At 48.4% G+C, this 14981-nt stretch overlaps 1 protein-coding gene across 1 annotated transcript in view; it reads right to left on the bottom strand.

Moving 5' to 3' along the window:
- The window catches only part of PPP1R14C (protein phosphatase 1 regulatory inhibitor subunit 14C), a 55155-nt gene extending 40509 nt beyond the window's left edge, over window positions 1-14646 (bottom strand). The window contains exon 1 of the mRNA XM_077350017.1: window positions 14202-14646. Coding sequence (XP_077206132.1) covers window positions 14202-14486 — 285 coding nt within the window. The 5' untranslated portion in view covers window positions 14487-14646. The remainder of the gene's footprint in view (window positions 1-14201) is intronic.
- Between the last annotated feature and the right edge of the window lie 335 nt (window positions 14647-14981).

Here is a 14981-nt window from a genome sequence, read left to right on the forward strand (position 1 = left end):
TCCACTCGTTGCCTTGACTGGTTTCCTGCTCCCTGACACTTCGGCGAAGCTCTGTTTGACTGATTCCCGGCTTGACCTTGGTAAAGATAAACGACAACTCTTTCGGTTCTCCTTTGGACTTCGTCAGCTAACAATTCCTGATAAGACCCGGACTGGACTTTTGACTACTCTCTGGTACGCGCTTTGAACTTGCTTGACCCGGTAACCGTGCTTGCCCTTGCACTAACCCTGCATGTGCCCGGCTAGGGCAGCACAGCAAGCACTCTTCATCAGACTAAGAACTGACCATCATAATGCAGGAATGATATCATGTGGCTGTGTGTGGATGCTGTGACACAGTTTACTAATGTAACAAGATTAACTTTTGCTTATATATTCCTACTGTTATGATGTTATGATGGTCAGTTCTTAGTCTGATGAAGAGTGCTTGCACTCGAAAGCTCACGCCTTGAATAAATCTTTCTTGGTCTTAAAGGTGCTACTGGATTCTGATTTTATTATGCAAGGAAATGTATACTTTAACTAGATGTAGAATTTGATCCCATAGTAAGCATGAAGTTGATGAAGCAGCTCTGTTAGATTAATGTACCAGGCAATGCTTCCTGAAGTAGACCTACAAGCATATGGGAAATCTCACAGCAATCCCTCCCTACCACTGGTGAACAGTTTGTTCAGCATGGAGCACCATATGGATTGCAATATGAGTAGGAGGTGGCAGCTAATTTGCCTAATTCAAGGTCTGAGTTGTTAAAATGACTTCCAACAGGGCAGATGCCAAACTCTAGTTGGTAGAACTTCACTGCATTCTTTGGCTGCAAAAATGATCCTCAAATGTATGGGCTGCAAAAAGTTCTCAAGTACAGCACAGCATCCCTGAAGAGCAGATTATATAGTAAGTGGAAAGACAGTTTTGCAGGCTTCCATCCACAAACTAAAATCATATTACAAAATGGACCCCTGGTTTGAGCCTGAGGATTTTTAGCTGAATAAGATATGCAGAACCTTCTCAGCAGCTTCCTCTAAAAAAGTAACCAGGATTTAATATGGAACCTGGCTGACAGAGGAACATAGAATCATAGAGCTGAAAGGGGCCATACAGGCCATCTAGCCCACTCCCCTTCTCAATGCAGGATCAGTCTAAAGCAGTGGTTCTCAACCTTCTTAATGCCGCAACCCTTTAATACAGTTCCTCATGTTGTGGTGACCCCCAACCATAAAATTATACAAGTCTTCTTTCACAGAAATTAAACTGAAACTGACCAATGGCGTGAAGATCCATTGTTCACGATTGTATATAAATTGTTTTTTTTTCTGGGGTTTCTCAGTTCAGTTCTGCCTCTTGTCCCACCATGCCGATTTCGCTCTTTTCCGCTGCTCCAGACAGATGAAGGCTCTATCTCAATCTACCCCGCAAGGCTGTTGTGGGGATGGCGCCCCTCCTGCCAAGTTTCTTGCCCTGCCATGACCCCTGTGAAAGGGTTGTTTGACCCCCAAAGGTGTCCCAACCCCCAGGTTGAGAACCACTAGTCTAAAGCATCCAAGGTAAGTAGCTGTCCAGCCGCTGCTTGAAGTCTGCCAGTGAGGGGGGGCTCACCACCTCCTTAGCAATTCTACTGCTGAACTACTCTGACAGTGAAAAAAACTTCCTGATATCTAGCCAGTACTGTTCTCCATGTAGTTTAAATCCATTACTGTGGGTCCTATTCTCTGCTGCCAACAGGAACCATTCTCAGCCCTCCTCCAAATGACAACCTTTCAAATACTTCAAGACAGCAATCATGTCCCCTCTCAACCTTCTCTTCTCCAGGCTGAACATTCCCAAGTCCCTCAACCTTGCCTCATAAAGGTGAGAGCTACTGGGGGCAATGGAGGTAGCGAAGTATTCATTCTTCGTGGCCTTCACCTGGCTAGTGAAAGCCAGCAATGAGAGAGTCTGGGCCCAACTCCAGGATATTATCAACTTTTCCCTATCCTCAGGGGTTTTCCTGGAAAAACTGAATGAAGCAGTGGTTAGGCTGCTTTTGAAAAAAATAATGCTGGATAATACCAGCCCAAACAACTTCCACATTTGCCATACCTGGGAAAAGCAATTGAGCAAGTGGTTGCGTAAAAACTACAAAGCTTTCTGAAAGAAACATCAGTCCCTGAACTTTTCCAGCCTGCTTTCAGGCCTGGTCACAGAATGCAGACGGCTCAGGTTGCCCTTACAATCTCTGGAGGAAACTGAACATAAGCAGATCAGTACTGCTGATTCTTCTAGATTTTAAAGCACCTATTAAATCATGGACTGCTTACCCAATGCCTAGCCAACATGGAGATATCGGACACAGCCTTTAAATGGCTACAGGGTTAGAAGGTTGTGGTAGGAGAGACATCCCCTCAGTGGTGTGCCCTAACTTATGGGGTCCTGCACAAACCAAGCCTCTCCCTGACATTATTTGACATCTACGACTGCCCCCTTACCCAGCAAAACTGGAGTTTGGGGTTAGGGTGCCACCAATATGCTGATAACACTCATTTGTATTTGCTAATGGACAGCCATCTGTCGACACCCGCTAAAGCATTGACCAGTTGCCTGGAGGCAGTGATGGAATGGCTCAAGCAGAGTCGCCTATCTAGGGCAGCAGTCCTCTGGCTGGGTCGACACCCCAGATGGAGTACTATAGTTCCTGGGCCTTAAGGAGTTCAATTAACAACTTTAGCCACCATAAAGAGCCTGAGCATAACTCTGAACTTCACATTATCTATGGAGGTCCAGGTCACAACACCTATCGGTTGACCCAGCCACAGTGATCCATGCAATGGTCACCTCCAGCCAAGACAAGAAGAGGAAGAGAACAAAGAAGAGGAGGAAGAGGAAGGGGAAGGGGAAGAAGGAGGAAGAATAGTTGGTTCTTATATACAGCTTTTCTCTTCCCATTCCTCTCCCCACAACAGACACCCTGTGGGGTGGGTGAGGCTGAGAGAGCCCTGATATCACTGCCCGGTCAGAACAGCTTTATCAGTGCCGTGGCGAGCCCAAGGTCACCCAGCTGGTTGCTTGTGGGGGAGTGCAGAATCGAACCTAGCTCGCCAGATTAGAATTCCACACTCTTAACCACTACACCAAACTGGCTCTCAATTACAACTGGCTCTCTATTACAACTCACTCTATGCACAACTAACCTTATATCTGATCTGGAAGCTCCAGCTGATCCAAAATGCAGCAGCCAAACTCCAAGTTGCACTGGCTCCAAATAGAAGACTGAATCGGGTTTAAGATATTAACCTTTAAATCCCTAAGGAGTCTGGGACCTTCATATCTGCGGGACTGCCTTCTCCCCTATGTCTCTCAAGGGAGCTTAAGCTCCAGGATGCAAAAATCCACTAAAGAACCTCAGAGAAACAAAATGGGCCTCAACCAGAGCCAGAGCTTTCTGGGCCCCGGCACCAGCCTGGTGGAACACTCCCAGAGAAGATCAGGACCCCATGGGCCCTACAGGTCCTAAAACATTTTCGCAAGGCCTGGAGTGAGGAATTGTTCCGCTGGGCCTATGGTAAAGGCCCAGAATCCACCAACTCACCTGGTCTCCCTATGCATTCAAACAGACACCCACAGCACCAAAGTATCCAAACCATCAATTTTAGCACTTTCTCCCATTCCCATTGTGGGGGGGGAAAGGGATGCTCCTGGTCTGTAATAGGACTGGAATAATAGGAAATGGTTTTAAATATTTATTGATTTTAAATTCCTAGGGAAACTTGATTGTGTTTTAGCTAGATTTATAGAGTATGTTTTAATTAGCATGTAAACCGCCCTGCACTTCTTGAAAGAACAGTATATAAAAACGTAATAAATGAATAAATAAACCACAAAAGAACAGTAGAAGTACACAAGTTAAAGTTTGGTGCTTTATTTATTTATTTATTGTATTTATATACCGCCCTCCCCAAAGCCTCAGGGCGGTTTACATGAAACAACAAAATAGTACAGGTAACATCATTCAGGTAACAGTAAGGTGGTAACAACAACAACAACAACAACAACATTAAAGAAATGTGAAACTGCAAGACCCTTAGCTCAACTCGTACTGAGACCCAGGGGTTGGGTGGATTTGTTAACAGTCACGGTAGGAGGGGAGGACTTGGGGGCCAATTGGAAGCGATGGATAGGTCGACGTCAACCAAATTCCTGTTGGAGGAGCTCCCTTTTGCAGGCTCTGTGGAACTGCTTTAGTTCCACAGGGTCTGCAAAAGGGAGCTCCTCTGGGAGCTCATTCCACCAGGTGGGGACCAGAATGGAAAAGGCTCTGGCCCTGGTTGAGGTCAAGTGGGCTTCCTTGGGCTTAACTTCAAGGCAGTGCACACATTCACAAAGCAATTCAGATTGGTGCCATTTCCATACCATTGATCCAGAAAGCATTATTACTACCCAAATAATGAGGAACTTCAATTGTGCAACTAAACCATTTGGCTTGTTGTAGCAGGTCTTCAATCATTATTCATTCCTGTGTTGGCAGGAGAGTGTAAAGAGCTCAAGTAGCCACAAATTTTGACTTCAAGATCAAAAGGACTCATGCATAACATTTGCTCGTAAGATATAAAAGCTCCACTTGCATCTTGGGGAAAAAAAAACAAAAAAAAGTTGGGTTCCTTCCATCTTCACTCTTCAAATGCCCCACAGCAGACACCGGGAAAGAGACGAAAATGATAGTTCCAGTGGTGGGCAGTTTAAAGTGGTGTTTATAAAATTATGTACAAAGACACATTTAAAAAGTAAGCATACAGTGCTTCTTAAAAAAAAAAAAAGACAATTCATAATTCCACAGTTGAAAAACTGCTCTGAAGCAAGACAGGGAGTTCTTCTGATGTCACAGATGTAATCTAGAACAGTGGTCCCCAACCTTTTTATCACTGGGGACCGGTCAATGCTTGACAATTTTACTGAGGCCCGGGGGGGTAGTCTTTTGCCAAGAGACGTTCCTGCCGCCGCCGCCTGAACCCCTGCTCCACTTGCTTTCTCACCGGCGCCCCTGACTTCCTGCTGCCCACTGGGGGGCGCTGCCAGCAGCAGCTGTGCAGTGCCACACCGAGGGGGAGCCCCAGCCATGGTGGCCGCTGGAGAGCACCAAAGGTGAGCCAGCAGCAGAGTGGCAGGGCAGACCCCAAGGCAGCAGCCGGGGAGGAGCCGGGGCCCGGTACCAACTGATCCATGGACCGGGACCGGTCCCTGGACCAGGGGTTGGGGACTACTGATCTAGAACACTTCCAATAAAGGACTCATTTGTTTTACAAGGATTATATGGCTCTGACTTTAACTTTATTTCTTCTCAGCACACACAAACCAGATAGACTCTGCTGCGTTAGATACCCTCAGCACTCTGCTAACCCAGTAATCCTTCAACAGGTACCCCAGTTTATCAGCACAACCCCCTCCAGTTAAACGTGGCAAGTATTGTTTTTCCTGAATCCTGTTCAAGGCAAATGCTTAAAGGAGATAATGTGCCAAGTGAGCTTTCTAGAGCAGAGCAGCTTCCACTTTGGTGCACACCCTCATTGTCTCTCTAAAAGCAAACTAGTAGGGTTTCCTCCTGGCCACAGCAATCCCATCTCCCCACGCTTGAAAAGCATCAGAGATGTCAAAAGTCATCCCTCTCAGGACATATCATCAACAGTGCCACAAATCTCCTTCTGTCTCAGACAAATTTTGTACCAGAATCAAGCACAGAGGTGGAATCAAGCACATAGGACTACAGCTTTGCGAGACCAATAAGCTATACACAAAGGGGCAGTTTACTGTAAAGATGTGCTCTTGAGAGGCATTCCTCTGCCACCCACCACAATGCATGAAGCCAGCTGTCCCAAAAAGGAGAGAAGGGAATGTTCTATTACTATTTGAGTTAATTCATTGTAATGTGCTGGAATGGCTGAAGTGTCAGACCTGGGCTTGGGAGACCCGAGTTCAAATCCGCCCTCTGCTACAGAACCTTGCTGAGTGACCTTGGGCCAATCGCATGCTCTCAGCCTACCCTACCACAGGGAGGAGAAACCAGAAGAGAGGAGAATGCTGTAAACTGCTTTGGGGTCCCACTGAGGGAATAATGAATGAAGGGGATAAATGAAGCCAGCAATCAAGTGTTCCAAGGGACAGGCTGGGAAGCCTGGATTAGGAAAGGCATCCTGCTGTGAGGACTTCTTCAAGCACCCCATTACTAGCAATGAAAGTATTAACGCTTTCCTGTTCTCTGTCAATCGTATTCTATAAAATTAGATTTGGGATAATATTTTGCTCTCAAATAATAAGAGTTGCTATATACACCTGATTTCTTTTTCACCTAGCTTAAGAACATGGTAAGTATTTTAGTACATTTGGGTCTAAAAAAACTTGTGATTTCAGATTCTCATGTAGTTTCAGCATATATACTATATTCCCATCAAGCTACTTCCCCCCTTTTTCAGTAAATTAAATTGCATTTCTACTATAGGAATTAACTGTCCTAAAATCACTTCCTTCTGCTTTATCATATCCATTACTTTTGTTAAAAATACTGAAGAGTTCCCTGAATAATGAATAATTTATGTCCTAAATATAGAAAGCTCTGTCATCCCACACATATCAGGTTTCAAGGTTTTTAAAGGAACACACACTGCGAAGAATGCTTTTAAAGCCATGGTCCAATACTTTTCTCTTGATACCATCTTTTCACTGAAGAACATATTGACAGTTTCAACTCCAGACCCCATTCCTCTGTGCCCAGGCTTTCTTGTCAACTACAATAAGTTGACCCACGGTTCCCATAGTTTCCAGAAGTGAGACGCATTGTCAATTACAAATGGAGACTTACCTAAGTAATGCATAAGATTCCTGTTTTGCAGATCGCACATTTCATAAATTAAGCTGACAAACATCTAAATGGAGATTCAGGAAGGCAATCACAGAATAAGAAGTCAATTTCGCTTTGCATCCTGCATTTACCTTCCCGAACATGGCCACCAGGAATCACTGATAAACCTCCATGGCAGCCATGTTGTTGCAGTACCCAATTCTAACACCACTTGCAGCTATACAAGGCTGAGGACACGTGAGCTATGCTATAACATAATACATTCACTGTGATCTGTTTTCATCTTCTATAAGTCCACCTTTTTTTAAAGGAAGCTACAAGAGAAAGGAGAGTAATATTACCATGGATTTCTCATTCAAACACTAGCATACAGTTTGTGACAAAACTCATTCATGCATGACTCACAATGACCCATTATGCATGGGCCGGAAAGCCCGTGCTGGCGGCGGCAGGCAGGGCATCGATTATGCACGCCAACGTCGCCAGCACAGGCATGTCCCGGCCCAGGGCCACGGAAGGACCACGTTAGGGGAACGCGGGAACTTCCATGGTTCCTAGGATATGGTGGGCGGGGCGGGCCAGCGCCATGCATAATTGGCAAATGTCAAGCAACCATACTTTTTACAGATGTTATGTGGATTAGGGGACCAGCATGCTGTTCATCTCTATCCCGAACTGGACTGCAAGCCATCACAGATCACCCCACCAGACAAAGCTTTCCCAATGTGCATACCGATTACATCCTTTAATAGTGTATGCAGCCCATCTGCTTCAGACTATGTCCAGCTCATTCCAGAATGAGCCATTCATCCATCAGAATGTTCTCTCATTCTGGTCCTTGGCTAAGAGACAGATGAAGGTTCAAGGACACCATGAAAGCTGCCTAAGGCCAATGCCATCCTCCCACACATCGCTCTGAAGAGAAGCCGCTGCACCTGGCCATACCAGCACTGCAAGAAGATTGCCTGGGGTTCATTTCACAATAGGGTTAGACCAGAAGGATTGCTTTCTTGGAACAAAACTGAATTCTAGGTGGGAACCAACCTATTCAGGCTGGATTAATTTTACAAGTATCAACAAGGTTTTTCAAGGATATTTTACCAGCTTTGACATCCCCTTCCGTTAGAAGGGATGACAACCCAGTCAGCTCATGTATCTTTGCAATTCTGCAGTATGTCCCAATATGTCCCGAAGCCGGTTACTTTGTGTACTAATATAAAATTGAATAAATCAGGTAACCGGAAAAGGCAGGAATGTCATTTGCAAGCTTTTTGAGTTCTCCCCCCCTCCCCCCCGCGTGTAAGGAACTTGCATCCTTACTTGCCATTTATAACAGAGAAACCAACTGCACGTATAATTTCATTCTCTGGATTGACTGCAACCTCCCAGTTTGTTACTGCAGGTGACCATTCAAACAAACCTGCAGCAAACGTACATTGGGAGAACTTTACCTACATACTGTTCTGGACAGAAGTTATAAATAATGCATGGTTTGAAAAGCTAGCTTTAGAAAACGCCTTCCATATATCTCAGTACAAATTCACATTACTGACTAAATCTGCATTTAAGTGATTGTGCTCCTCTTTGTTAAGTTCATATACTATCATACTTAGCATTTATATAGGGCTGCCTGAGTGTCTGTCATCTTATTTAAGACTAGTAATCAAGCCCACTGTAATAAAAATACAGCGGGCGCTAGGCAAGGGAGCCCCCGGCAGCCATGCAGAGCGCGGCTGCTGGGGGCTCTCTGCCCGGCGGCCTGACGCGTCGGAGGCGCGAAGCGCCTCCCGACGCGTCAGGCCGCCGGTAAGGGAGCAACTGCAAGCCGCGGCGCCGCGGGCTGTGTTAAGATAGTTTCAAAGTATGCAACTCTTTCCATAAACAAATCTCTACGTATACAGCATGCACTTTATGTTTTAGCTTGTTTTAATATTCCCATCCCTTAATAATCCCATGCATCATCATAACTTGTGGACACATAGCTAGAAAAAGCATACCACAATTGAAGAAAGAAGAGACACCATCCTGCCCCGCCCACCCAATCTACACCCATCCCAAAAAAGGTCCTTTCTTTTGTACAGCCTGGAAATTCACTTATTCCCAACCAGGAGCCTGCATGAACTCTGGAGTGGGCCCACAGCCTTTCCCCTTCTGCCTTAATGAACTCCACCACAAGTTAAGAGAACCAGCCGCTTCCATTGCTCCCCTCCCATGCATGATTGAGTTTTCTGCTCGTGGGAGGGGTGGGAGGGGGTAGAGCCTGCATGCCTATTCCTGCTTTAAACTACCTCCTGTGTCTCCCCTCTAAAGCCTGCCTGTTAACATGGGCAGCGATGTCACTTCCAGGGTTCCTCAAAGCCTAAACATTTTTTCAGGGGCTCCTCCAACAGCCCAAAGGTTGAAAAGGGCTGTGTTACATGAATTGTCAATTCAGAATGAATGAATCCCAACAGGAGGGCAGCCAAAGACACCACTTAAACAGCAATGTTTAAGTAGGAAAGCCCTTTGAGTGTTTTGTTTTATCATTACACTAGGGGCAAAGCCCATTGTCTCCAAGAATTCAACGGGCGCTAGAGCCTGGCAGTGGGAAGAGGAAGGGGAGGAGTTGTCGAGTCTGTAAGGGCATGGGGTTGAACGTTGAGGCCTACTGCACAGGGTTGTTGTGCAGATGAAACAGGACAAAAAAACCAGTTTCATCTGCAGAATAACGCTGTGCAGTAGCCTGAAACCTGCAGAGAGTTGCAAAGAAGAAAGACACATGGCTTGGCTGTGTCTAACCTCTGGCCAGAGCAGTATTTTAAGTGAGAAGGGGCTTTTCTGTGGCCTCCCTGTCAGCCAGGTGTTTGGCAGAAGGGGAAAGCTCTCCGCCCTCAAAAGGAAGGCCCTCAGGCTCCCCTGCGTTGCTCTTGGAAATACCTTCCTCCCCTCACTAAGGGCCTGTCAGAGGCTCCTTCCCAGCAGGCCTGGAGGGAGGGAGGGGGGATGGAGCGCACTCTCCAGCCTCCTGCCAGCTCTGTCAGGGTTCTGAGGCAATTTACAGTTGGACATGACAGTTAGGACAGCCTTGGGGCAAAAAGGGCTGGCACAGCCTGTGTTCTCATCCCCCTTGGCAGCCCTGCTGACCTCCTCTCCCTGCGGTGGTCAGGAGGAGACTGGCAGCCAGACTGGGCTGGGTGAATGGAATTTTGGTCTGTCCTGGTGAGGGGCCAATAGGAAGGCGCTTCGCGTGCCTCCCCATTGGCTAATTGGCCCTGGATGGACACTCGGAGGGCCCAATCAGGAGATGCTTCGGGGCTCCTGATTGGGCCCTCTGAGTTTTTGTCCTGGACAGGGCCCGCCCTAACTCCTCCCCAGGTGGCCTTACCCTTTTATTTAACCGCAGGAGCGGTTAAAGATATAAAAGCTAATTCTCAACATTCTGAGTTATTTCAAGGAAACAAGAACTAGAAAGGAAGAAGCAGTACATAAAAGCTATCGTTCCTCTATCCCACAAGCCCTCACAATATAGAACCAAGCTCAATGAGGCCGAAATGGACATCACGCTGCAGAAACAGGGATCTTTTCCTTCATTCACCCATCCATTCATTTCGCCCATCTTTTCATCTGCTTTCACACGTGTAGGAAAGAATAGAGAAACTGCTTAACCCTTTCTACTCCAGTCATTTTTCTTTGCGCACAGTTAAATCCCTTAACATATTTTCCCCAACAGTTAGAACAACCAATCATTTTGAGACACACTTGCATGCATCTACTGTTACCATCCAATTTGGACTTTAGAGTTATTTAACAACCACAAACCAGGTCAGGGGAGAGGGAGGAGAAATGGGGACGCAAGTCCCCCCACACTCACATGTCACACCCAATTGGCCATCAGCATGTGGGATATAAATGCCCTCAAGCCCAAGAAGGACGACTGTTTTTATATCCAGTTTTTCACTACCTGAGGGAGTCCCAAAGTCACTTATACTGACCTGCCCTACATCTCCCCACAACAGACAGCCTGTGATAGACAATGAGAGAGTCTCTCAGAGAGACCCCCCCCCAAGAGAACTGCTTTAAGACGTGACTAGCCCAAGGTCACACGGATGGACGCATGTGGAGGAGTGAGGAATCAAACCGGGTTCTCCATTATTAGAGGCCACTGCTCTTAACCACAACACCATGCTGGGTCTCTAAGGACAGCTTCTTCCCCTCTTCCATATCTGCTTCATTGACTCCCCCCCAGGTCACCTTCATTCCCCAGCTCTTCTTATTGCATCCTTCCCCAAATGCAGCAAAACAAGCCACTCCCTACAGCAGAGATGGGGAGAGTTGCAGGGCTTCACAGGACACAGTGAAGTTGTGACACAGGGAAGACACCGCCAACCCTTCCCAACCCAGTTTGTCATGAGAGACAGTGCTAAACGTCTTCCCAGCCCCAAAGGAAATCCCAGGGTTGCAGAAACTGGGGAAAGTTTGGACTTGACACTCAGATCAGGGAGCCCACTTTCCCTACTCCCGGTTCCAGCTGGGGAAGACAAGTGAAGGCAAAGAGTCAGCAAAACAATCACTAAACCTGACTGGGGATAACTGAGAAGCAAAGATGGCAAAAGAGAACAGCTTAAGCTACCTTGCTTCCCTCAAGCCATTCCCTCCAAGGTTCACAGGTAACATACTAATTTAGTGGCATTTACCAAGTGCCATTAAATCATATTCACAGCACAGAAAAATTAATGCACAGACTTCACACTATTGTCTCACTAGTATTGCAGACTGAAAGTGCGGGAGTGCCATTTAGAGTGCAAAGAGTTGTACAGCTCTTCATCCACCATATTTTCATCCTGTGCTGCCTCCAAGGAGCTCAACGCAGCACTGGAAGCTCTCTCCATCAATTTTATCTTCACAGTTGCCCTGTGAGGTAAGTCAGGCTAAAAGAGAATGACAGGCCCAAGGTCACCCTGTGACCTTGAAAGCTGAGTAGATATTTGAACTCATTATTACATGACAATGGTGACTCCATATAAAGATGGCAAAATTACCAAGAGAATACCTGAATTGCTTCCTCCCCTTTTAGTACTGATGTTTAGTATGACTACAGGAGCCTCAAACAGAACCAACTGGCAGATTTGTCCTCTATTAGCTTCCAATTAGGCAAGACTAAAGGACACTGGGATGTAGTACTTAGAGTGTCAATGCAAGTGTATTGTCTAGCCTAGGGCTGAGATAGGCTGGCAGCCATGTTTGTTTATTCATATCTGCCTGGCTTATGCAGAAAGCAGAGGTGAGAGTCTTACTAAGAAGCAGCATTCAGATGTGAGGAATTGTTCCACCTCTGTTGCTTCAGTGACTTTTCTCCCCAATCTGGCTCAGATATCCAATGTGAGGGGCTAGGGAAGTTGAGTGTTCGAAGCAATGTACTAAAAGTCAAGGGGCAGAGGGGGGTGGGTCCATTTTTCTACCCCCTGATTTATGCAAGCACAGCAGACATAAGATAAAATTGTCTCCTTTAAGGCTGTTACAGTTCTCATTAAAATAGCAAATCAGTATTGGAACTATATCAGTTAAAAATGCATGGTGGGCCTCACACACATACTTATTCCCCACCTCAAAAAAAAAGTGATTCCCTCACAAAGAAAATTACTACAATCTTGAAGGATTCCTGTCATTTAGGCAGTAACATGCAGGGATTTGAGGGTGGCAGGCGTGGAAAAGCATCCAGTCACAAGAGCCACTGTTTTAACGGCCCCTGCAGCCCAAACGCAGGTTTATCACTTCAATGAGAAGCAGGCCCCTGACATTAACTATTCAGCAGCTGCCAGGGCTAAATAATCCAGGGTTTATAACAGACAAAAGCCATTACTCTAGCTTGCTGTTTAAAGAGAAGCTACCTACCATAACAGACAAAGTCACAGGAACAGAAGTCCCCAAGGGCACATTTAGAATCTGTTTAATGCAGCGGAAATCAAGCATTTGTTCTTCCTGTCACTCTTTTTTTCTGATGGGGGGGGAGGAGTGCACTGTTTGCTAACCTGATGAGCATTTGAATGATTCCTTTGGTTCCAGCTCCAGCTAATCGACCTCCACTGAAGTTGACTCTTGCTTTGAGCATTGTTCCCATGCAACAGCCCCTGCTCTTTCAATAGAAAGATCCCCAGCATGTAAGAAAACAAACCAGATTCTCATTTCACTTGCCCTTGCATACAAGCCAGGACACATTCCACCCCAAACCGTCTCATGAGAAACACTGAAATCTATCCCCCTCTCCCAAGGGCTTTGATCTCTTTCCTTCCAAGTTTGTTAGAGAGAAGATTAGGAGAGGCAACACTCAGATTTAAAAATATATCCAATCACACCCAGCCAAGGCTATCTGCCTCCCAAAGCATTTGACCACAGGGGCTTCACATACCTTTGCACTGTAACAGGAACTGGAAAATGACAACTCCAGTCTCCCCTGTTTTACACACAATATTATGAAGACCAGAGGCACCACGTAGCCACGGATTTTTAAGCCAATTAAATCCATTTGCCTCTTAAACCCGCAGTTTGCCATCACACAGAGAGATTACAAACCAGATAGATCAGTTTACAAGGTATCTATAATTATCAACAGTATGCCAGCTCATAAGCAGGAGGTGTCAAAGCCAGAGAGAACTGTGAAGGAAACCTTCCTCACCCCAGCAAATCAGAGCTTCTCAGCAGGCAGGGCAAAGGGGTTCACGCTAAGCTGCTGTCGGCAGGACCACTGCTGGGTAGCAGGCGGTCACGTGCTGCAGAGGAGACCCTGCATGCAGGGACACCTCCACCACTGAAGAGCCAGAGACCCCTGGAGGACTGACAGCCTCCCAGTTAAAGGCTGCTTTGCAGTCTGGAGTGAGCATCATGCACTCGAGGAGATGCCGCCTCCTTCCTTTCCAAGGGGGCAGGTGGGGAGAGAAAACACGCACAGCAAGCCGTGGGGAGCCCAAATACTGGGACTGACAGTCCCTCCCGGTCAGCCAAGCAGCTCTGCGGCCAGTCGAAGCCTCCCGACAGGGGCACCCCCGTCCCTGGGCAGGTAACTGCTGCGTCCGAGCAAAAACGCTAACGCTACGAATGCCCATCAAGGTTTTCTGAGTCTGAAATACTAACACTGCGACTCCGAAGACGACGCACACAGACACACAGCGCTTCGCTAAGAGGCACGCAAGAGGCTGCCGGGGAACTCCGCCCGTAAAAGAGAAGCCGAGGCGGATTCCAGGGCCGTGCAGAAGGTCGCCGGCGCTGGCGGGAGAACCGCGCGCGGAGGCTGGGCTGGGCAGGGGCGCCTGCCCTCGGTCCCGGAGCCGAACAACCTGCTCCGGGGGGGGGGGGGGGGGAGGAGAGGACCCGGGTCCCACCGCGCGCAGCAGCCGCCGCTACCTCGCAGCCGTAGAGCCGCCCGAGCTGCTCCACGATCCACTCCTCCAGCACCAGCCTTTTCCGCAGCTCTTTGCGATCGTACTTGACCGTCACTTTGCCCTGCTGATGGCGCCGCTGCTGCTGCGGCTGAACTTGCGCCGCCGCCGGGGCGACCGAATCCTCCCGGGAAGAGCCGCCGCCGCCACCGCCGCCACCGCGGGGACTCTGGAAGAAAACCCGGTTCCCGCCGCCTCCTCCGGTGGCGGCGGCGGCCGCCGTCTCACTGCCCCCGGTCGCCACCGACATGCTCCGTCCCGGTGCCCCCGTGGGGGAAGCCGCCTCCGGAGGTCGCCCTCGCCCCCGCCGCCGCCGCGCGAGAGCCCCGTCGCGCCTGCCCCTGCGCTCGGCCGCCTCGCATCGCCTTCCACGCGCGCTCGCGGCCGGCTCCGAGGGCAGGGGAGGGGAGGGGCGGGGCGGGGCCTCCCGCGGCGGCCGGGCCCGGGGGCGGAGCCAGCGCCTTAAAGACGCCGCGAAGTGGGAGGGCGCCGTGAACGGACTGACCCGCTCAAGGCCCGGCAGGCAGCGCTTCGGGGGCCCTGAACGTCCCTCCCGGAGGGGCCGCTCCAAAACCAGCGCCTCCCCACCGCCTTTCGTGCAGGAGGCTCTGGGGCCGTTCCTCAGGTGAGCGCCGTGCGCGAGTCTCCGCGCCCCCTGGCACTTCTGACAGACGGAGAGGGCGCCCTTGCAGGCGCCTTCAAGTCCTCTTTGGCCACCGGCACAGCCCCGGTACCGGCCGGAGTC

The sequence above is a fragment of the Paroedura picta genome, chromosome 1, assembly GCF_049243985.1.
Source record: "Paroedura picta isolate Pp20150507F chromosome 1, Ppicta_v3.0, whole genome shotgun sequence".
NCBI classification, from domain to species: domain Eukaryota; kingdom Metazoa; phylum Chordata; class Lepidosauria; order Squamata; family Gekkonidae; genus Paroedura; species Paroedura picta.